We start from the raw sequence: 23792 nt of genomic DNA, 5'->3' as shown, positions 1-23792 counted from the left end.
GTAAATCCTCACCCGAAAAAACCCTGACCAGATTTGAGTTTTGTTACTAATAACAAAAAGTAATAACCCAGGAAGAAGCAAACAGAAAAGCATCAACAGGAGGAAAATCTAGTTACATCTGATGAAATGTTTGCAAAGGTAGACACTTCAAATTTTGATTTTTGGCTCATTTAAAAAAAATTTACATTCTGTATGCATACTGCATTTCTGGATTGTTTAACAAATTTAAAAAAAAAAATCAAAGGAAAAGTCCCAGGTTAAGTTGCTCTTGTTTCGTTAAACAAGCTTGTGTGCTTTCTCTTTATTTATTCAGCAAATGTCACCAGAGCACGCACTATGCCCTACTCCGGGGCGCTAAAATGTAGACCTCCTTACTTGTCGTAACAATTATACCTTATTGTTTTATAATGCTTTTTCTTTCTTCTGAGAAGCTCAAAAAAATTCTTAGCTGAGTTTTTCATTCCTCCTCACAGCAAAAATAAAGCTGACCGAGAGCATGTTCATCCTGCGCTGGTATTTACAACACCTGGTTAGACTGGAAGCCAAGATCTGATTTACATTTCTTATCTCAGGCTGAACAGATTTGAGTCCAAACCTGAGTGGGGCACAGCTCCCGCAAGACCTCCTGCTGGGTCAGTCCACTGCATCAGACTTTGAACCCAGTCTTCCCCAATCTCTTTGCCAGCCGTGCATCTCCAGAGGCTCTCTCCTTCCTCTTCCTGGACACCTGCAACCCAGGAACAAAGCACTCAACTCCCTCCCTGCAAATCCAGGCCCTTGGGTGCAAACTCCTACTCCAGTTTTAATAGAGGGGTAGAGACAAGGGGCTTTCAGAACTTTTTAAAGAAATGGGGGACTTCCCTGGCGGTCCAGTGGTTAAGACCCCGTGCTTCCAATGCAGGGCGTGCGGGTCAGGGAACTAAGATCCCACAAGGTGCGGGGCGTGGCCAGAAAAAAAAAAAAAGAAATGGGGACAACCAGTATAAAACAGATAATCAGCAGGCACCTGCTGTATAGCACAGTGATCTCTACTCAGTATTATATAATAACCTATAAGGGAAAAGAATCTGAAAAAGACATATATATATATATGAATCACTTTGCTGTACACCTGAAACTAACACAACTTTGTAAATCAACTATATTTCAACTTAATATAGTTAAATTGAGAGTCTGCCTGCCAATGCAGGGGACACGGGTTCGTGCCCCGGTCCGGGAAGATCCCACATGCCGCGGAGCGGCTGGGCCCGTGAGCCATGGCCGCTGAGCCTGAGTGTCCGGAGCCTGTGCTCCGCAACAGGAGAGGCCATAACAGTGAGAGGCCCGCGTACCGCAAAAAAAAAAAAAAAACCTGGAAAAAAAAAAAAGAAAAGAAATGTGGACAACCGAATGTTTGTTGAAAAAACTGGATGACGCTAACCAACAGTTAAGATGATACTGATGTCAGCATTTCAAGGGCCTATCAGCCTCTCTGAGAGAAAGCTCAGCACCTTAAATGAATCAACAGTGGAATTTGATAATTACTCAAATTACTCAAAATTTGACAAAGACCCCTTGGCTACTGAAGCTGTCCGGCTCCTCACCACTTTGGAAAAGAAAAACAAGACTGACATGAGAATTCGGTAGGAAATACAGTATTTAACACACTGTATTTTTATGTGAATTTTCAAGTTCCCGGCAACATTCTTCTAGCGGTTGAGAAGGGAAGGGTCAGACCCCTGGCCTGCAGTTAGTAAATTGAATTGTATGAAGCTGCCATTGGTGTAGGTCAAAAATAGTTGAATATAGGTAGTTTTCTATGGTTAACCGAACAGTTTTGGAACTGAATTGATAATTAACGTTGTAAAAAAGCGAAGTGTTCCTTGAAATGCAATTGTGGTTGCAGTTTGGCTTTATTACACATTGATACTAAAATACTTTTCCTCAGATGATACCTCTGAAATCACAAAGGAATGAATGGGGGGAAAATACACAACAGGTTCACCTCACACACACTTTACAGACAATCTGACTGATGAAGTGAAGCTGCCTGTATCAGCAGGAGCTCAGACCACAAATTCATTGGTTCTCTAGTACGTGTGGAGGACAAGTTATATGAGGAAACTGAGGTCAGAAAGAGTTGGATTTAGGCTTCAGATTTCCACTCCAGAAGAATGCTTTTTTGGACTTTTTCTGCACCAGAACTTCTATTCAACAGTGGACATTTTCAGCGCCATCCCCTTGTCTGTACTGTCTTATCTCCTTCATCTTTCTGTCCTTCCTTCCTCAACCCTCAACCCTCTGCTCAACTCAGATTATTGCCTCAGTGTACAAACGTCTCGTCCACAGCAGAACACAGGCCACTCGTGACCCGTCAGCGGTTCATGCCCCCAAACTCAAGGCTAAACTTTTCGGCATGATGAGCAAAGCCACGGTTCTACCATTCTTACATCCCACTATCCTGCCCTTCTTGGCCCAGTTCCATTACATCCTCCTGAAAGAAAGGGTACCTCTATCCTCCGCTCCCTGAAGACCTGTGGGCCTCTGAGATAGACTCCCACTTGACACCTATATCTCTGTTACTAGATCACAAGATTCTCGAAGGTGGGGACCACACTCATTGACCTCTATATTCCCAGTTGTGCCCAGCACGGAAGGAACTTAAATGTTCACAAAAGCTCTTCAGACCCTCTGAATCTTCACAGAAAATGTCAAATGTGCCATTTTAGAAAACAGCACCTGACCAAACTCACGTGTCTAGTATAAAAGAGCACAGGCATCTTTTTCTTTTCCCCACACAAGATAATTCCTTTAAGTTTTACAAAATAAACTATTTTACACACACTCATTTGTAAGGGAGAGCTGTGGTGAATCATGAATGTATAACCTCCAGTTTCAAGGTCTGAGAGGGCCTGAGAAGTAATTCAGTCCTGCCCCCAGTTTTACAGACCAGGAAACCGAGGTCCACAAAGGTAAAGTGGTGAACCCGATGGTTACACGGCTATTTGGTATTGAAACCTCTGGTGGAGAGAGTTAAGTACTGCTCTTTTTCCCTGTGCCAGGCTCTATGAATCAGTTAGTTTAAAAAAATAAAATGTAACCTGCAAACATCCAAAAGAGAAGCGTATGAGGAGTAGTAGGTTTATATCTCCAATGACGACTCAGTGATCAGCACATGGCAGGTGGCCCCACAGCCTACAAATACTGCTGAATGAAGAGACGAACAGCCCAGGCCTTCGGACCAATAACTAAAATAGGTAGAATATTAAATATTAAAAAAGCACTAGTCAGACAACTGGTCTCCTGGAAGGAGCAGCAGAAGCCGGAAAGAGAGAAAGAAACAAAACCAAAACAATAGAATGCGGGTTGGAGAAGGTACATACTATACAAACCAAGTCCTATAAAAATAACTATACTTACATGCAAGATGCTGGTGATATAAAAGCTAATACAAAAGAGAATCAAGTCCTTGAATAGACCTGTCTCCAAAGAAAATCTGGAAGTGGGCAACAAGCGCATGAAAAGATGCTCATCATTATTAGTCATTAGGGAAACGCAAATCAACACTTCAATGAGACACCACTTCATGCCCATTGGGGTGGCAATAAAAACAAAAACATGGAAAATAACAAGTGTTGGTGAGGATGTGGAGAAACTGGAAACCTCCAACATTGCTAGTGGGAATGTTAAATGGTGCAGCTACCGTGGAAAAAAGTTTGGTGGTTCCTCATAACTTCACTACTCACAATAACCAAAAGGTGGAAATGACCCAATGTCCATGAGCTGATGAGTGAGTAAGCAAACTGTGATACATTCCTACAATGGAATATTACTCAGCCATGAAAAAGAATGAAGTACTGATTCATGCTACAACATGGATAAATCTTGAGAGCATCATAAGTGAAAGAAGCCAGACATATGTTGTATGATTCTATTAACATGAAATATCCAGAAAGGCAAATCCATAGAGACAGAAAGCAGATTAGTGGTTGCCAAGGCTGGAGCAGAGGGGAAATAGGGAGTGACTGTTTAATGGGTATGGAGTTTCCTTTTGGGGTGATGAAAAAGCTCTGGAACTGGCTAATGGTGATGGTTGCAAAACATTGTGAATGTACTTTTTTACACTTTAAATATGTGCAGTTTATTGAATGTCAATTATACCTTAGTAAAGATATTTGAAAGAAAATTTTTAAAAATGGGAAAAGACATATCAAGCAAATATTAACAACAGCAACAATTAAAAGATCACTTCTGGTTATCAGACAAAATAGACTTTAGGGCAAAAATCCTCACTAGTGATAAAAGTAACTATGTTATGATAAAAATTCAATTCCTATTAGACATTGCATGTCTAACAATATAAATTTACAAATGCATACTGTTAGATATTAAAATAGAAAGCTGTTTATACAAATAGTCTCAGAATATTTTTTAGCTCAAATACAAGGAGATATGGACAAAGATCCCATTCTAGTGGGATCTTTCATATACCTCTCTCAATTACTGACATGTTGAGCAGACGCAAAGTTAGTGAGGAATGATGCAATTAATAAGGTTCATTTAACGGATATCTGTAGACCTCTGCAGAACAAAATGAAAGAAAACACATTCTTCTCAAACACATATAATGTGAATATACTTAATGCCACTGATTTGTACACCCTAAAATGATAAATTCAATGTTATATGTATTTTACTACCAAAAAAAAAAAAAAAAGAGAGAGAGAGAACCAAGTGTTTCCAGTGGTAGGGTCTTTGGAAATATCCAGTCTGAAGATACGAGTTCGTAAGGAGCAATCACATCCCTAACCAACAAGGCAGAATGTTCTGCCCTACACATTCCTCTACTACCGATCCTGACTGCACGGATTTTAAACCCAGCACCTACTTTCTCAAAACAAGATTCAAGATTAATGCTGCGGGTCTGGGAGGGGGACAACGGAGTTACTGAGAAGTGCAGCTTCAGGGTGGTTCTCTACAGAGGTGGCTACAGTGACTGCACTGTACTGACGCCACTGTGTCAATGTGAACAGATGCTGGACCCACTCAGATTCAAGAGGGGAAGGCTGCAACGTCCCAGGGGTAGAGCTGCCCAGCCCATCCTCCTGAGAACACACAGGCAGCGGGGAAGCCACCAACACTGCCACCAGAGAGGGCAGTGGAAACTGAAACAAAAAGCCGCCCTCCGCCAGTGATGGCAGCGGCTCAGGTTCTGGGATGCTTCTAGGATGCCACGGCACTACTGGCGGCCATCCACAACCAGGCGGATAAGACGCACTTGAACTCTTGTTCCAGAGGATGCCCTGTTCTCAGTTCTGCTCCACCCAAGCCTTTCCCCTCTCTCCCCCCAGGCTTCAAGGCTCAGCTCTCTCTCCTGTAGTTACTTGAGATGATCTTGACAATCAACACAGGGTGCCAACCACAGGCTCCTAAGGTGTCTGAGAACTTTGGAACCAGGGCCAGGTGTATCTTCAGCTCCTGATGAAGGCTTACTCGATCTGGTTTTAATCTGTTTGGGCCGTGTGGCTGTTATCTAGATGTGTCTGTATGTCCCATGACTAGTTCAGCACTCAGCACATTGTAGGTGGTCAAACAGGCCTGAAAATACTGCTGAATGAATTAATGAACACGCAGGGCCTGCACGAAAACAAGCAAATCCCGCCCTCCGCCACAAAGGGAGCCATCGTGGTGTCAAACACCCGCATGTTTTCTTAAAAGCATCTCTCCTCTTTCCAGCCTTCTCTAAATTATCTGATTTTGGCTTTCTGATTTCTAGTAATGGAGAAAATGTGTTACTTTTAAATTATCAGCATCCAAAATTTTCCCCCCCCAAAATGTAAAAAAGGCTCTGAAGTGCTGTTACCAAGGCATATACCCCGTCCCTTAAAAATGGCTATTACTGGTCTGAGCAAGAAAATACACAAGATTCCATACATACACTGTCAACTTTGGCAAGAGAGATTTTAGACAACTTCCACCCTTCCCGCCCAATCCCAAGTAAACAGGGCATTTGTTTGTATTTCCACATTGGCCTCATGAACCAAAATACCTCCTCCACCTAGAAAAACAATCTGTAACATTCAGACACTGAGCTTTGAGGGCAGACTTTTCAGTGCATGCTAGAGCAGTAAGAATGTAGTGCTTAAAAAAAAAAGTAGAAAAGCATCTTTAATAAACTTAGGTTCTCCTGTGAGCATTTCCCTCACGTTTACACTTATATCTGATTTGGTGTTTCTATATCTTTCAGAAATATAGATTTAAAAAAAAATTGTTCTGCATGAAAATTGGAGCCAGAGAAACCTTCTTTCTACAGTCTCCAGAAACAGACCTGAGTGTTCTACTGTGTTTAGGGGGAAAAGACACAAAAATCATTTTCCTTTACTCTAAGTTTTCGCTTTGCACCAAGTAGGTCCTGGCAAAGAGTTAATGTTTTCTGATGTTAGTTCCTGCGGTTTAAGAAAAAAATAAAATATAAAAATATAAAAGGCTAGGTGCTTAAATTTAGACTCCGTAAAACAATACTGGGAAACTTTCAAAGCTTTGGAGAAATTCTGGAGTTTATTTTATTTGCATCACATCGGCCACATCGCCTTCTCTTTTTATAATCCCTCCCGCCCCTGCTCACCGGCTGATCCTACACGTTCCCGCGTGATTCAGTTACCTGTTGGGGGTCAGGGGTTGGGGAGCGGGATTGGGGACGAAAATCTACTGGTCACTTTGCGCAGGACCCAAGTTCAACAGGTGGCTTCGGCCACCTCCTGCCAATATGAGGCTCCCGCCCTCCTCTCCTTGGGGGATGGGACACAGCGCCCTGGGAATTCGACGGCTGCGGCGGCAATTGGTGCTCCGGGGAGGGCGGTGGGGACAGGGCAGGGGTGTTGGGACAACCCGGACCTCTCTGCGCGTAAAGCAAGAATCGTGCCATGGACCACCTTCGCCCGCCGCCAGGACAGCCTCGGAGTCGGAAAGCCTCGCGTCCTCCCCACCACCCCCGAGCCGGACGCACGCGGACCCCCGTGATCCCGAATGAGGCCCCGGGTTTCCCGGGTGGGAGGCCACCGGGTCGACGACGGCCCCTCGGACGGCGCCAGAGCCTTTCCTAACTTCCAAGGGACGCGATGCGGAGGAGCGGGAGAGCAAGCAGAAGAGATCCCCGCCGGGAGGGCAGCCGCAGGGACGCGCGGGAAGCGCAGGCAGCCGGCTCACTAGCAAAGGGGCTCGCCCTTCCCGCCCTGGACCCCACCAGAGCCCCGATCTCCCCCGACCGGCTGCAAACGTCGCCCCACTCACCGACGTGCTGGACAAGGGGATCGGCTGCCAGGACGCCCTCCCGCCCTCCGACCCTGTCCGGGATCGAGAAGCCCGCACTCACCTCGCAGGAGTCCCGCAGGAGCCCACCCGGACCGCAAGCGGGAGCCGAGCCCTAGCGCCGCCCGTTCGCCTGTCCGCCCGCGCGCGCCTCGCAGACCTTCCAGGGCCGCCCCGCCGCGCGCTCGCTTACGCGCGCTCCCGCCGCGCGCGCTCGTGCGCGCTCCCGTCGGGGTCTCGGCTGCTCCCTCCCCAAACTCACACGGCGCGCGCCCGGGGCATTTAAAGGGACAGGCCCCCGTGCCGGCGCTGCCCCGCAGCCGCCTCTCGGTGTTGGTGCGAGGTTTGAATTGGGGACGATCTGAGGAAACTCCAGCCCCATATCTGAGTTAAACACTCGGAGGAGAAATAGGGATTTGCATTCGAAGCTCTGAATAAGACGGGACATTTTTTTCCCCTCCTTGGTCAGTTTTGAGAGGTTATTTTACATTTAATGACAATAATAACTACCACGTATCGAATTCTTATTACCCTTGGACAAGGCATTTAACACACACACATTATTTCATTCAATCCTTAGAACCCCCAATTTCTTATCCCCATTTTACAGAGGAGGAAAACTGAGGTTCAGAAAGGAGAGGAATCTCATCCAAAAGGTTTTGACCCCATTCCTTGGTGCCATTTCTTCTTTATCACCATGGAAATATCCACTGAGGTTAATAGCTGGTTGTGGAAGGCTTCTGTAAGTTGGTGGAAGTTAATGTTACCGGTGTTTCCATGGGGTGGGACAACTCTGTAGGAAAGGAGAAAACAAGAGTTATAGGGTTTTATTAATTATAGTGTTTGATATATACTCAAATGACAGACATAAAACCCGTATTGCAAAGTGCTGTTGGTGCTTATCCCCATTTTACAGAAAATTAAGGAAGTGGTTGGTGGCACAGGATGACTGAGTCACTGGTGGCACTCGGGGCTGAGCCCCAATTCCTTATATCATTTCTTTGCTCTCCCCAGGAGGAGATACCTGATTAAAGGGAAGAAAACTTTTTCACTAATAACATATTGGCCTCATCTAACTCCCTGCATCTTTAATTAATGTTTACAAAGCACTTGTACCGCACTTACTAGTTAATTAGGCAAGTATTATTATCCCCCTCTTTCTGAACCAAATCCAGGAGAGATTCTCAATTCTGTCAGTCCTTAATCCTCATTGAATAATGGACCTAAGCTTTCTGTTCACGTTCTTTTTTCTCTTAAGTTTTGTTCCATGTAAACACTAATGCATGTATCGTGAATTGGCTTAGTAAAAGTTAAATAGTATTAAACAGCCACAGGCGAGAGTAACATAGGCAGCCCCTGTTTTTCACAAATTCAGATAAAGAAAAGAAGACATTATAAGTGCTTCCCAGAATTATTTTTCCTTTTTAGTAGTGTTGTTTTCGCTTGGTTAAGCTTTTATGATGTATAAACATATGTGTAGCTTAGTTTTTTAGCTTTAAAATTTTTAATGTACACATTATCTTGTGTGTACGAATTAAATTTTACACGGTATCTTTTCTTCCAGGTGAAGAGGAGATAGGGAAGAAGAAATTGAAGGATGATGGGATTAGGAAGGAAGAAAGGGAAAAGAAAAAGGCACCAAAAGAAAAAAAGGGTGGGAGGGTGTGGCGGACAGGAAATGAACAGGGAAGAAAATGAGACTGAGGTTTCAACCAAGGCGGTAGGGGGAGGAGGCCAGCCCTGCTAGCTCGTACCTGATCTTTGTGGGAATTGCGAACAGGTGGCCCTTCCGCGGGGCCGGTGCAGACCTGGCCAGGGCGCAGCGTGAGTACCTGAGCTCAAGCTGCCTTCCAGTACCCCCTGCACCCCTGCCCAGGCACCTATGTGCCAACTGAACCTACTCAAAGGCACTAGAAGGTGAGAAAGGACATAAAGTGAGGTAAGAAAACAAGAAATGGCTTAGAGGGGGAATTTAAAGATTTTTATTCCTAAAAGTACTTAGATAACATCAATGGAGAAAAGAACGAAGAAACATCTAGAGGGGCTTTGGACCTGCTGTTGTTACTACTTTAAAAATCCATGAAATTGACAAAATTTTACTTTCTTTTCACTCGAATTTTTACTAAATTCTTCTGAGGTTGTTCTTTGCTAAGAAAATGCCGGTGATACATGGCTCAAAATATTAGACAATTATTCTTATTAACTCTGTGTAAGTTAAAAATTTTAAAGTAAACTTTAAAAATTTAAGCTAAACATAATTTTTGTTGTATAAAAATAATTACTGTGTAAAATTGGCTTGAGAAACTGCAATATTTATAATGACCACTAGAGGGAGATAGACAGGAAAGGAGAAAGTGGTTAGCGAGTAAGCTTCCTGAGTTTACTAAAAATTACAGCATTTTAGAGCTGAAAGAGGAGATGTCAAAAGACATGATTTTACTTTATGCCTCTTCCACTTAGAATATGTGTAATCTTGAGCTGTCTATTCTTTTTGAGACTCAGTTCCTCAACTGTACAATGAAGCTATTAACACCTACCTTGGGAGGCTAAAACAAAATTATTTTAAAGTTTACTTGAACAAGTAGCAGATAAGAAGGGTTAAGAAGATTATGAAAATGAAGAAGCAGATGGGAAATTTCCCTGTTTGTTAGTTAAACAGTATAAAATAATAATTTAAAGTATCAAAATAGAATATTAGTAGATATTGAATGATATAGATAATAAAATAGGATAACCCAGAAAAAGACAGTGTTGATATACTGTAGATTTTAATATGTGATGGAGTCATCTAAAATAAATGAAAAAGGTACAGATTCTCAATAAAATGGACTTGAGAAAGCTAGTAATTTGAAAAAAAAAATCAAGTTGAGCTCATACATTTCATTATGTGCTAAAAGAAATTTCAGCTACATTAAAGAACTTTAAAACTAGGAGAAAATTTAGGCAAATATTTATGTAACCTCAAGATGGGGGAAGAAAAGAAATCGAAAAATCATAAAGGAACTGACCAGTAGACTAGATTATATAAGAATTTAAAAATTGTGACAACTAAAAATATTGTGAACAAAATAGAAAACAGAACAAATCTGACAGTTCATTTTTTAAAAAAAATTTATTTGTTAATTTATTTTTGGCTGCACTGGGTCTTCGTTGCTGTGTGCGGGCTTTCTCTAGTTGCGGCGAGTGGGGACTACTCTTCGTTGCTGTGTGCGGGCTTTCTCTAGTTGCGGCGAGTGGGGACTACTCTTCGTTGCGGTGCGCAGGCTTCATTGCGGTGGCTTCTCTTGTTGCGGAGCACGGGCTCTAGGCACGCAGGCTTCAGTAGTTGTGGCACGTGGACTCAGTAGTTGTGGCTCGCGGGCTCTAGAGCACAGGCTCAGTAGTTGTGGTGCACGGGCTTAGTTGCTCTGCGGCATGTGGGATCTTCCCGGACCAGGGCTTGAACCCATGTCCCCTGCATTGGCAGGGGGATTCTTAACCACTGCGCCACCAGGGAAGCCCTGACAGTTCATTTTATCCTCAATACAAGAGTACACACACATTGATAAGAAAACTCTAATAACTCAATGAGAAAATTTCCTCAAAGAAAAAATAAAAACGATTAGTGTGTATATGTAATTGTATTTTAAAGTGTTTGGATTACCCAGTAATTGAAAAAATTAAAAATTAAAATAGTAAGCAATATTTTCATCTATTAAATTAGAAAAACATTTTAAAATTCTAACATTCAGTACTGGCAGGAGTGCAGTGAAATGGGCAATTTTATATATTATAGTGGGAGCATAAGTTGATATGACTTTACTGGAAAGTGATTTTGTGAAATATTTCAAGACCCTTAAAAATGTTTATATACTTTGGCCTACAATTCCATATCTAGGGATTCAACAGAAATAATCAGAAAAGGGGAAAAATATTTGTGCACTGTCTCCTTTTTCATAATGTCAGAAAATTAGAAACAACCAAAAAATCCAAAATTAGGGGGAAGTTTAAGTGAACTATTATGCAGCTATTAAAAATGAGGTATTTTTCATGAACACAAGAAAATACCTAAATATATTGTTAAAGGGGAAAAAAGAACATTACAGAATTGTGTGTAAACTGTTGCTTCAGCTATGGAAAAATGCATGTATATATTCAAAAACTAGAAGAAAATATATCAAAAGGATGACAGTTACTCTTTCTGGCTGTGATTATGTGATTCTTATTTACAGTATTGTATATGTCCCAAATTTTCTGTTGTGGTTCTATATTTACTGTTATAAATCAATACAGACTAATACAAATTTTTGATACAATAAATGCCGATGTGCATAGCATAGAGTCTGGCTTGTATCAAACATTCCATAAATATTTGGTAGATAATAGAAGGAGGGAAGAGAAGGAGATTGATGCATTTCAAGGATGACTTGCTAGTGAAATTTCTTGATTTAAAAAAGGAAATAATTATTCTACAAATGAGGAAATTACAGCCTGGAGGTTTTTTGGTGACAAATTTCAAGAAAAACTTTAAAAGATGATAATAAAGTGGTTCCATACTTCCTGAAAGCAAGTAGATAACATGCTACCTTGTCTGTATTCCAGGTCGATATTCTGAAGGAGAACTACATGTTGGAAGAAACAAACGTGGAAGAAAATGGTAAATAATTTTATCTGAACTCAATGATAAGAGTCTGAAAGAGAAGCTAGGTTCTAAAAAGATCCCTGAGGAAGAAGTGCTGTTCATTCACGCTTTAGGACCTGCCAAGTGACTGACGTCCAAACAGGAAGAGAGAATGTATGGAGCCCATTCATTTTTCATCCAGAGATTGCTTGTGGTTTCTTCTGTGCCAGGTGTTACTAGGGGTAAAGTCCAGGAGATGCAACAGTGAACAGTATGGATAGGTTCCCTGTCTACAGGGAATTTATGGTCCAGGAGGGCTTGGTGGGATGCAGACAAGACTCAAATGATAAACTGGTTAGTCACCAACCATCTATTAATCCCTAGATGAAATAGAAGTGATTCTGTAAATAAAACAATGGTGAGGTGAACCGTATCCCCCCAGAGATAAGCCTGAGGACTCAGGGGTGGTTGAAATTTGTCTGAGGATAACTTGCTTCGCTTCCGCTGTTCTCTGGCTAGCTTTCGGTTTACAGATGGAGGATGCAAAGCCGACAGGGTCTTGGAAATGGCTCCAGGAACCTGCGGTTTCTGGGGAGCCGGGGACAGGAGAGCCTTGGGAAGTTTTCTGTGCAGGTGTCTTTTAACCCTGTCCGTCTTCCCACAAATTTCACTAAGGCCTCCACTCCTCATGAGTGCTTTTGGAGTGAACCTTATTCTCAGGAGATTTGAATATGGGCTGAAACTGGCCTCAGGTGGGTCTTAGGTAAGAGCTAGGACCCAGTGAGACCCAGTCCTGTTTGTGTCACAGACATTTGGAAGGAGAGCTGAGTACAGTGCGTTGGAATACTTAACATTTGTAGTTTGTGTTACCTTCTGCTAAGTTGAATTCTTCTAAACCCATTTCAGGTAAAAGATTTCATTATGCCAGATTTCTACGTTTGAGGGCTGACTTTCTTTTTTATACATTTCTGTTGTGACCCAAGACATAACTTCTTCTTTGATGTGACCCTGAACTTAAGGATGTTAATTCCCTGATTTTGAGGGAGCAAAATGTACCTAGTGTTACAGTCAGAGAGACGGAGGAATCACTGAGCAGGGTCGTTAACCACTTAGTGGGACCGTGGAGTCCAGGTCTGTCCCCAGCTTACAGATTCAATAACTCTGTTCCGGTCAGTGCCACCTGGATGCCACCAGGTGCTCAGACAGTGGGTCTCAACTGTATTTCCAAGTTGCAGTACTGGTGGAGGAAAGGATGGGGAAAATGAAACTGGCAATCCTTTGATAAGCTTAAAATGTTTTATTTCAATTTCTAAATTGTTAAATAGGATTAAAAAAAAACCCCTCTTCCTACAGAGAATCACAATAGGAAAAGAAATCACACCGAATGCTTCCGTTCACTGGGAGTGATAAAATGTGGGATATTTTTTCCCTCTTGTACTAAAATTGCCCTGAGGACCAAAATACCTACCTCTTACATTCCCCATTCAGGAAGTCACCGGGAACTAACCAGCTTCTCAGGACTTCCTGATGGTCAACACTTCTGAGCTGGCTGTACTGCCAGCTACACCCCCAGTCCCATTTCCAAACTAAGAAGAGGCTTGCAGGTCCTAAGCTTTGTGGAGATGCAGTTAGTATTCATGGTGGGAGGCTGTAACAGGAGACTGGAGCGGGGCTGTGTTCCCTTTCTATCCACCCAGGACAATCTCCTTTCTAACCATCTCCAAGTCAACTGATTAGGGACTTAATTTTATTGTTTTAAAATATTTATTTATTTATTTAGGCTGCAGCGTGTCTTAGTTGCGGCCTGCGGGATCTTCCTTGTGGCATGCGAGATCTAGTTCCCTGACCAGGGATTGAAACCCGGGCCCCCTGCACTGGGAGTGTGGAATCTTAACCTCTGGACCACCGGGGAAGTCCCTGATTAGGGACCTTTACATCCACAGAATCCCTTTTGCCACATAATGTGACATAATCACAGAGGTGACATCCCATCCTATCTGCAGGCTCCACTCACGCTTAGGGGGCTGGAATCTTGGGGGCCAGCTTAGAATTCTGCCTGCCACAGAGGGGAAGGGGTTCCTTTAATCCCCACAGCCAAGTCAGGGCGAGAGTCCTAAGACAATCACTCATAAAGATTGGGGTTCAGCACAACGGGGAATTAGACTCTTGCTAGGGTGCCCTCGTAGTTACCCCCAGGCCACGAGGAGCTGAGCGGGGTAAGAAGGTCACAGTGAGCATTCTGGGAGCCGAGGAGCATGGCACAGTGTGTCCTTCCCACTGAGGTTTGGGGACAGACTTGAAAGGCTTGTGACCTGCCAGGCGGAGATTTCAGAGCAGTCCCTTCCCTTGGGCTGGAAGGGCTGCAAGCTCAGTGAGCCTTGCGGGAAGATGGGGCAGCTCCACCCACCCGACTCTCCAAGTCCGTCCAAGCGTGTGGAAGGGGACCCTCCAGTTCTTGGGGCTCTATGTGCGGGAACATACATTACCCCAAGGGCAGAACAAGCAAGCTGCTGGGGGGCCGATGGGCCAGGTGACTGAGTTTGAGATGGAATGCCTAGGACTGAACCTTTAAAAAAAATTTTTTTTAATTGTGGTAAAATATACATAGCATAAAATTTACCATTTTAACCATTTTTAAGTGTACGGTTCAGTGCTATTAAGTGTACTCACAGTGTTGTACAGCCGTCGGCATTATCCATCTGCAGTACTTTTCCATTATCCCAAACTGAACCTCTGTCCCCATTAAATCCTCACTCCCATTCCCCAGCCCACACCCCTGGCACCACCGTTCTACTTTTTGTCTCTATGATTTCGACGACTCTATGGACCTCATATAAATGGAATCACACAGCATCTGTCCTTTTGCGACGACGTCTTTCACTTAGTATGTTTTCAGGTTCATCCATGTCATAATATGTATTAGAATTTCCATCGTTTTTATAGTTCACTAATAATCCTTTTTATGTATAGACCATGCTTTCTAATTCCATTCTTCTGTGGTGGACCCTTATGTTGTTTCCATGTTTTGGCTATTGTGAATAATGCTGCAGTGAATGTGGGTGCACAAAAATCTGTTCAAGTCCCTGCTTTCAGTGATTTTGGGTGCATACCCAGAGGTAGAATTGCTGAATCGTATGGTGATTCCATGTTTACCTTTCTGAGGACCCACCATACTGTTTTCCACAGTGGCTGCACCCAACTGCAACGCCTGTATGCGGGTTCCAATTTCTCCACATCTTCATCAACACTTGCTATTTACTTTGTCGTCGTCGTTGAATGATTAGAATTGAATCTTAAATACAAAAATGAGACTGGTCTAATAACCCAAAATCTTAGGCAGATTATTAAATCTGGCCAGTCTGATCGCTGGTGGGAAATGGGGATTCAGCAGAGAGCAGCTGCTGACAGCAATGAAACCATCCCGTGCTTACATCCCCAGCAAGGTGAGAATCCTCTGTAAACCAGTTACAGGAATAGAGTTCTTTTTCTTAAAATGCTTACTAGCTTTGTAAATGATTCACGTAAGAGTGCAGCAGCCTAGGGCTTCCCTGGTGGCGCAGTGGTTGAGAGTCCGCCTGCCGATGCAGGGGACATGGGTTCGTGCCCCGGTCCGGGAAGATCCCACATGCCGCGGAGCGGCTGGGCCCATGGGCCATGGCTGCTGAGCCTGCGTGTCCGGGGCCTGTGCTCAGCAATGGGAGAGGCCACAACAGTGAGAGGCCCGCGTACCACAAAAAAAAAAAAAAAAAAGAGTGCAGCAGCCTAAATACATTTACTACCTTCTTCGTTCCACCTCCGTTCACTTCCTAAACCCTGGCTGTCCGGGTTCTATTCCCACGACTGTTCTGAAGCTGTCTTCTCTGAGTTCTCGTCCCAGCTTACAGGCATCTAGGAGCTTGGACTGTCCATTAAATAGAAGTATTTAATTCCCAAAGTTGAGTCTTATAGCAGAGTTCACTCTGCTCTCCTTGGGCAAAGACATTCATCACCCTGCTCTCAAATATGACTTCTATGACCATGACCTGAACAATCTTCACCTCTGGGCATTATTCATTTCATTTAACAAGCTGAGTGCCTCCCCTCACTGTGGTCAGGAACCTGGTTTTAAATTGTCTGCTGGGCATCTCATTAAATTTAAATTCATTCATCCATCCATCATCCCTGTTGGGTTGTGAAAGGTGAGGCTGTCTGCTTAGGATGCTTGAGTTGGGAGAAGTATAGACACACACACAAAAATGTTAAATCATTCTGCATGATACAGAAACAGGAGTAATCCACTGGTATCTCAAGAAGGGGGTCGGGATCCTGAAGAAGGAAATGGAAGAGTCTAGAGGAATGGGGGTGGGGAGGGCTAGCTAGAAACATGGAAGAAAACCAGGGCCTGTGGAGAGATGTGGATATAAAACATTCTTTATGTCGAAAGCGATGGGACTTGGAGAGCGCAGTGATGTCTGACGTTGGATTTGAAGTGTTTGCACACCGTGTGGTAATTCTCCCTGCTGCTCCCAAACCATGTAATGCCGGCAGTGCTTTGGGGGAACGGAAAGGGTCATATCCCATGATTTCAGGAAAGCAAGGACGGTTAAAGCGGGGCTGGGAGTAATGGTTTGGAGTCAGAGGAAAGCAGGGAAATCGGTGACAGTGTGGATGAGAAGGCAAACCCATGTGTTCTTGGATATGTTAGAGAAATAGATGAGAGTATTCTAGATTCAGCTGTTAATGACTGCATTTCATTTTGATATTAAGTGAAACAGTGACCTCAGGAAGTTGGAGGCCAGGGAGTTGCCTGGATTATAGAATCTTCACGAACAAGACTTGACCTGGGGCACCAGGTGCCTGTTCTTCATACATGTTAACATCCTTATGGGACCGGTGACATGTGTTTTTCATGCTAAGTGTTTGGCCCTCACCTTTCGGGCTCATAATCTTCTCTCTCAGATCCTGACCTTCTTTCTTAAGCTCTTTTCAAGGCCTGGAGGGAATTTCCAGTGGTTAGGACTCTGCGCTTCCACTGCCAGGGACCCGGGAACTAAGATCCCGCGAGCTACATGGCACGGCCAAAAAAAAAAAAAAAAGAGGCCTGGAGCCCCTGTTGTTCACATTTCAGGGGCATAAATAATAACAACCGTTACATCTTTATACCATTTCATGGTTGACAAAACATATTCACACACATTTAATCCTCTTGACGGTGATTATTCCCATTTTACAGATGAAACTGAGGTTCAGACGTGTTCAGTGACTTTGCTCAATCTCACTTGTGTAGTAAGTGACAAAGTGGTTGTTCTAATCCACTGCTCTCTGCTTTTGACCAGAGCTGCAGTTCCTGAGTCTGTGTTGACCGGGTGTAGCAGTACTATTTCATGCATTTTCTCTCTGTAAAGCCAATTAAGGAATTTGTGCTCATACTGTTGACTATTTTCAAGGTTATTAAATTAGTACTGGGGGAAAGTACAAACTTTATGAGAGTTTTAGGAATAGTCATAACCATGAGAAATGTGGAAATCTTGTCTTATAAAATGTTCATCTGAGTGGAGTCAGCTGAGGAGTTACTGAGGGGGAGGGCTACAGGGATGACAACAAAATAGAAGCTGTGTCTCAGCTAAAGGTTGAGAACTACATAAAAATCCATTATTTCGGGGCTTCCCTGGTGGCGCAGTGGTTGAGAGTCCTCCTGCCGATGCAGGGGACGCGGGTTCGTGCCCCAGTCCGAGGGGATTCCGCGTGCCGTGGAGCGGCTGGGCCCGTGAGCCATGGCCGCTGAGCCTGTGCGTCCGGAGCCTGTGCTCCGCAACGGGAGAGGCCACAACAGTGAAAGGCCCGCGTACCACAAAAAAAAAAAAAAAAAAAAAAAATCCATTATTTCGATGGAACGTGCCACAACATTTCCCCGAAGTGTTCCATAAAGAATTACTGAATGCCAAATGCAAAGTTAGTACTTTTAACTTGTGAAAAGATTCTGTGCTTCCATGTACCAAAGAAATGCAAACAATAATTCCACGAGTAAGGCTAACCTACCTAAAGCATCACCTCCTCCAACACAGAGTAAAGCCCTTCATTCAGGCAAGGCCACAGAAGCTACAAAAAGGTAAGGCTACAGGCTCGTGCTGCGCAGACTTCATTTTTTTGGCCATCTTCATGTCTTCCTTCGGTTTTATTTGGAACCCCTGAGCCAGGCTGACAGAGGTGACAAAAATAGATGCAAGACCCTGCAGGTGAGGGGCAGAGCTGGCTGGGGAAGGGATGCAGTCTGCTTCACGCTGACTCTCCCAGGCAGGACAGATGGCCCATCCCTGCAAAACCTGTATTATGGTGGGAGAATAATTACGCCCAACAGAGTATCTAAATATGCCCATTTTCCAGCAACCATTTGAGGGGAACAGGGGTAATTGATATCCAAACAGCTCCATAATAGGTTTTGAGTTTTGTCTCCCATCAGCCCATTTCCCACATTCACTAAAAATAGCAAAATTAATTAATTTTCATTGGCTTTCCCTTCCCCTTCCTCTCCTGGGAAGAAGTGCTTATGAGCACTGAAGAGGAACAGGCCTGCTTAGATTCATAAATTGAATCGTTGAAGCCATTGAGGTCTGACTCCAGAGCTAAATTCATCTGATCTAATCAACAGAGGGCAGAACAAATAACAAGCCATTCTGACTTAACATTGCGTTAAAATGTTGTGTTAAGAAATTCCAAATGTTTGAGACATTTCTAAGAGGACCACATAATTTTTCATTTCATAAATGCATTTACTAAAAGATGCCTTTAAACTGTAAGCTCCTTTTGTGTGTTAAGAATATTCAGATTACACACAAGACCACTTCTGCGGCTTAAAAGCTACATCCATAGCTCTGATCCTATAGCAGTTCTCACACCTCAATCTCAAAGTATTTTTCAGATACTAATTCGTTAACTAGATGACATTATAGATCCCATTTTCAGGAGGAGAAACTGAGGCTCCAAGAGAACCTGCAGAAGGACATGGTTCTTGCTCCCCCATCTGTGGCTTTCTTCAGTAAAAGGCCTTTGCAAATTCAGGGACACTGCCCAACAGGTGGAGTGGTTATAAAAGGAGGGTATTATTACAATAAGGTGGTAATAGAATAATACACTGTAATTTTTGGCAAAATAGTTTTCAGACAATTGAAGAAAGCCATAAACATTGGATTAGGGAAATAATAAGCTATTTAAATATATTTTTAAAAGAGATAGCCTTTGTCCTCTAGCCCAGCGAAGACATACCTGTAGGGTGGCATTGGCCGGACATCTTTAAATAAGTGAAAAAGTATCTAGTAACTGGAACTGTAGCACCCGCGGGAGCCAAGTCTGTGTGGCATGTCAGTGCCAGGTGTGGGCTGACCACCGCCCTGGGGTCTGATCACTATCTCCTGGGCACTGTCTGCTCTCTGAAGGCCTCTTCCATTTCACCAGTGAATACCGTCCTCTGGGGACAGAGCCTTCTTGGTAGCCAATTCCAGATTGTGAAGTGATGACCCAGTTCTCTTAGGAGACAGACTGGGAGGAAACCGTGGATGTCAGGTGGAAGTAGGAAGGCACGGGGCTCCTCCAATCCTGCTGGAGCAGCCCCTGAACTTCAGAGACCCGCCCCTCTCCCCAGGCTTTGCTCACTCGGGCACAAGCCCATACATCTTTCATGGGAGATCAGAATGGAGACTTCTTTTTTTTTTTTTAATTTTATTTATTTTTTTATACAGCAGGTTCTTATTAGTTATCCATTTTATACATATTAGTGTATAGATGTCAATCCCACTCTCAGAATGGAGGCTTCTGACCCTGCCCTTGTTAAGAAGCTGAAGTCAGTTACTCACTACGAGGCCACTGAACTGTCTCCTTTTGTTTTTTCACAAGCGGGACAGGACCATGGGGCGTGGCATAACAGAACCTGGGGATCTATTGTAATAATGACTCAATTCCTTTGTTGCTAATAAGTGGACAAGTTGGAGCGAAGCCTCAGTTTGTGATGTGTGAATGCTGCCCGCTAAAGGCCCCTCAAGCAGAGGCCTGCTCACACACGCCAAGCTCAGCCCAGACTCCTCAGCGCTGCATTCCTCTGTTTGGCCCCCAGATTCCCTCCTCACTCAGGCCCTTGCTGCGTCTGTGGCCTGAATGCTTCCTGAACCTGCACCCTAATCTGCCAGAGCTGCTCTCATTCTGTACCTTTAAAGATCTTGCTGGTCCTTTTGAAGCTCAGCTTGAGTGTGGCTTGCACGTCCCCCCAAAATCTCCACCTACTCCTTTCTCGCTCTCTCTCTCTTTTTTTTTGCCGTAAATATATATTTCTTTTTATTTATTTATTTATTTATTTTTAAAGGGGAAGAGTTTATTTATTTATGTTATGCATTCATGCATGCATGATCTTAGTCCCAGGGACTGAACCTGCGCCCCCTGCAGTGGAAGCACAGCATCCTAACCACTGGACCGCCAGGGAATTCCCCCAAGTTTCCTTGACTTTCTAAAAATGCCTTACATGATAGGACAACAGCCATCCATGCTCCCTACAGACAAGTAGACAATACAGAAAGGGTGAAGCGGGAAAATTAGAGAACTCCCTTCTTGGACCACAGCAAACAGGTTGGTGCTTTTGCTTGGAATATTTTTGTGTGTGGGGGCAGTTGGTTACCTTTGAAAACACGGGTTGCTAACTCCGAGGGTCCACCTGGGTGCACAGGCCCTGGGGAGTGCACACGTGGAGGCCCCAAGGCTGCAAACTCTGTCCCTCCCAACAGCAGACAAACGGTCAGGGCCCCGACAAACAGTCGCGGCCGTGCCTGTATTTCTTTTTTTTTTAATCAAAGTATAGTTGATTTACAATATTGTGTTAGTTTCTGGTGTACAGCAAACTGATTCAGTTACATATATATATATATATGTGTGTGTGTGTATGCGTATACATATTCTTTTTCAGATTCTTTTACATTATAGGTTATTACAAGATACTGAACACAGTTCCCTGTGCTACACAATAGGTCCTTGTTTACCTATTTTATATATAGTAGTGTGTGTATGTTAATCCCAACCTCCTAATTTATCCCTCGCCCCCCTTTCCTCTTTGGCAACCATCAGTTTATTTTCTATGTCTGTGAATCTGTTTCTGTGTTGTAAATAAGTTCATTTGTATCATATTTTAGATTCCATATGTAAGTCATATCATATGATATTTGTCTTTCTCTGTCTGACTTACTTCACTTAGTATGATAATCTCTGGGTCCATCCATGTTGCTGCAAATGCATTATTTCATTCTTTTTTTATGGCTGAGTAATATTCCATTGTGTATATATATCACATCTTCTTTATCCATTCACCTGTCAGTGGACACAGGTTGTTTCCATGTTTTGGCTATTGTACATAATGCTACTGTGAACACTGGGGTGCGTGTATCTTTTCCAATTAGAATCTCCATCTTTTCCAGATATTTGTCCAGGAGTGGGATTGCTGGATCATATGGTAGCTCTATTTTGAGTATGTTTAAGGAAGCTCCATCTTTCTTTCTCTTTCTATAGCACTTGAAACATTCTGCCTGGCGGCGTGGTTGTCTCCAGCCCCATCTAACTGAGCATCCACCAGTGGGTCGGAAGATCTTTGATCTCTTAGGAGCCAGGCCCATGCCTTCTTCCCCCTGAGCCCCTGGCGCATGGAACACACCATTTTGAAAATTACGCTTATTTGGAGTAGATGGAAAGGGGGTTAAGGAAGAGACAAGGGGTCAAGAGGCGGAGGCAGAAGGTTGGCGGCCAAAGGAAGGGAGCAATAAGATGACTGCTCAGAGGGCAGCAGGGTTGAGTGCCACTTGTCAGCAAGTGTGATGGAACCAGTGTGAGGAGAGGATGCAGTGGGAGGTTGCAGAGAGAGACGGGCTAAGCGCTGTGTCACTGATGCGTGTTGCTCCTCATGAGGGCTCACAGGAGCTTGGGGAACGGCCAGAGCGCTAGCCTCTCAGAGCATCATGTCTTCAGGGAGTGCTCTATAACGAACAAAATGCATGGCCAGTGCTCTTGGAATAGCTGAACGGTAAGAGTGCCGGGGCTGAGGAGGGGAAAGATCACAGCGTCCAGGGCAATCACGACAGAGGAGACGGTTCATGGTCCATCCCAGGGGTTCCCTGTGGAGGTGACCAGGCCTGTTTAAACCACACGGCTGGGTTCTGGATCAGAGGATCCCCCAGGCTCCAGGAGACATTCCACTCGGCCTCACGCATCCTCCAGCTACAACAGATGAACCTCTCACCTATTTTTAAGGATTCCCAGGCGAGGGGATCTCGTTCCCTTTTTCGCGGGGAATGGAAAGAGCATGGGAAGCTTTCTTTCCTGGGTTAATTGACGCCGTGTCGATGAACGTCTCGAGGCTGCCTGGATAGTATTTTGTGAGGTCCTGATTCAAGGAGGGTGTGTCAGGCTGCTGTCTGGTCCTGGGTGCTCCGGAAGTTGGGAAGTGGAGGGGACACTGCCGTTTGTTGAGTGATGTCACTACGTATAGAACTTACCTCCTGCTCTCTGGACTCTGAGACCAGCCCAGCAGCGAGGGTGGTGGGATGAGGCGTGGGGTCAGGATGGCGGGATGCGAGGCTCTTTCCCAGAATCAGGTGGAGTCACACAGCCCAGAAAGGAAGGGCTGAAAGACCTGGAGTTGCTTTTCATGAGGGGCCTCAGAGTGATGCCATTCCTACAGCCTGGGGGGCAAAGAGCTGCAAACCCTGGCTAAAGGCCATTCTTTGAAAGGTATGCAACCCAGGTAATGAAATGTGAAATAGAGCCGGAGGGGTGGCCCCCATCAAAGATCTGGGCTAATGCTGCCAGCGTCGGATTTCCGTAATCCCTAGGATTCAACCGACAGAGGGAACAAGGACTTTTGATTTTATTTCCATGGTGGTGCAATTTCTCCTTTTAATTCTGAAATGCTTTAATTGATAGTCTTCACCTGGGTCTACTGCTTCTCAGAAAGTCACAGGATGTCCATCACCAAAGATGCCCAATCCAGACTAGAAGTCATCTTGTGGGTAAAATTCAAGATACCCCTGCAGAACCCACTTCTAATTCTGACCAAATAAAGAAACCCGTGAATTGCCTGCAGGGTTGGTCTCCCAATTTAAAGGCACTGTGTCCTGCCTAATGTTCTCCAGGAGAACTTCAGACTAGAAAATCCTGGATCTAGGAAACCTGCTCTGATAAATTTGAAATGGATGTAGGGGCAGTGTTTCAGGATGGGAGTCAAGGGCCTTTGAGGGGACTCTTCAAAGTCAGGTATTGTTGTGGGCTGAGTTACGACCCCCCAAATTCACATGTTGAAATCTTAACCCCCAACACCTCAGAATGTGACAGTATTTGGAGATAAGCCCTCTAAAGGGGTAAGTTAAAATGAGGTCACTAAGGTAGGCCCTAATCCAATAGGACTGCTGTCCTTATAAGAAGAGGAAATTCGAACACAGACACAGAGGGAAGACCCCATGAAGATGTGGGGAGAAGACAGCCGTCCACAAGCCAAGAGAGGCCTCAGCAGAAACCAACCCTGCCCACCCCTTGATCTCAGCCTTCAGCCTCCAGGACAATAAGACAATAAATGTCTGCTGTTGAAGCCCCCAGGCTGTGCTACTGTCTCAGGGCAGACCTCCTGAGCAGACCGCTACAGGTGTGTTGAGGCATAACTGTTATAGGGGAGCGGGGCACAAGGCCCAAGAGAGGGAGGCACAGCCTGGAGCCTGAGGGACTGCTCTGAAATGACAAGAGCTAAAGTGGACTCTTCTAGGTTAGGGCGGAAGCCTCAGGGGGTGAAGTACAGACAGTTGTAGGTCAGCCTGGGTTAAGACAATAGCAATCAGCTCATCTAACCTCTGCTCCCAGCTTCAGCTCACACGCTCACCTGCCCCTTGCCCAGCCGCCCAACTTGTTT

At 44.3% G+C, this 23792-nt stretch overlaps 2 protein-coding genes across 3 annotated transcripts in view; one reads left to right on the top strand and one right to left on the bottom strand.

Annotated features, from left to right (window-relative positions):
- Positions 1–7510, bottom strand: part of PROSER2 (proline and serine rich 2) — a gene marked incomplete at its 5' end in the record, with an annotated part of 39716 nt that extends 32206 nt beyond the window's left edge. The window contains one exon of the mRNA XM_079914964.1: positions 7352–7510. The remainder of the gene's footprint in view (positions 1–7351) is intronic.
- UPF2 (UPF2 regulator of nonsense mediated mRNA decay) overlaps positions 1–23792 on the top strand; it is a 212927-nt gene that overhangs the window by 169233 nt on the left and 19902 nt on the right. For both annotated transcript variants that reach the window (XM_079912671.1, XM_079912668.1), the window contains exon 22: positions 11869–11923. In XM_079912671.1, the coding sequence (XP_079768797.1) occupies positions 11869–11881 (13 nt within the window). In that variant the 3' untranslated portion in view covers positions 11882–11923. The remainder of the gene's footprint in view (positions 1–11868; positions 11924–23792) is intronic.

The sequence above is a fragment of the Stenella coeruleoalba genome (genome assembly GCF_951394435.1).
Source record: "Stenella coeruleoalba genome assembly, chromosome: 2".
NCBI classification, from domain to species: Eukaryota; Metazoa; Chordata; class Mammalia; order Artiodactyla; family Delphinidae; genus Stenella; species Stenella coeruleoalba.
This window is presented reverse-complemented; position numbering and strand designations above follow the sequence as displayed.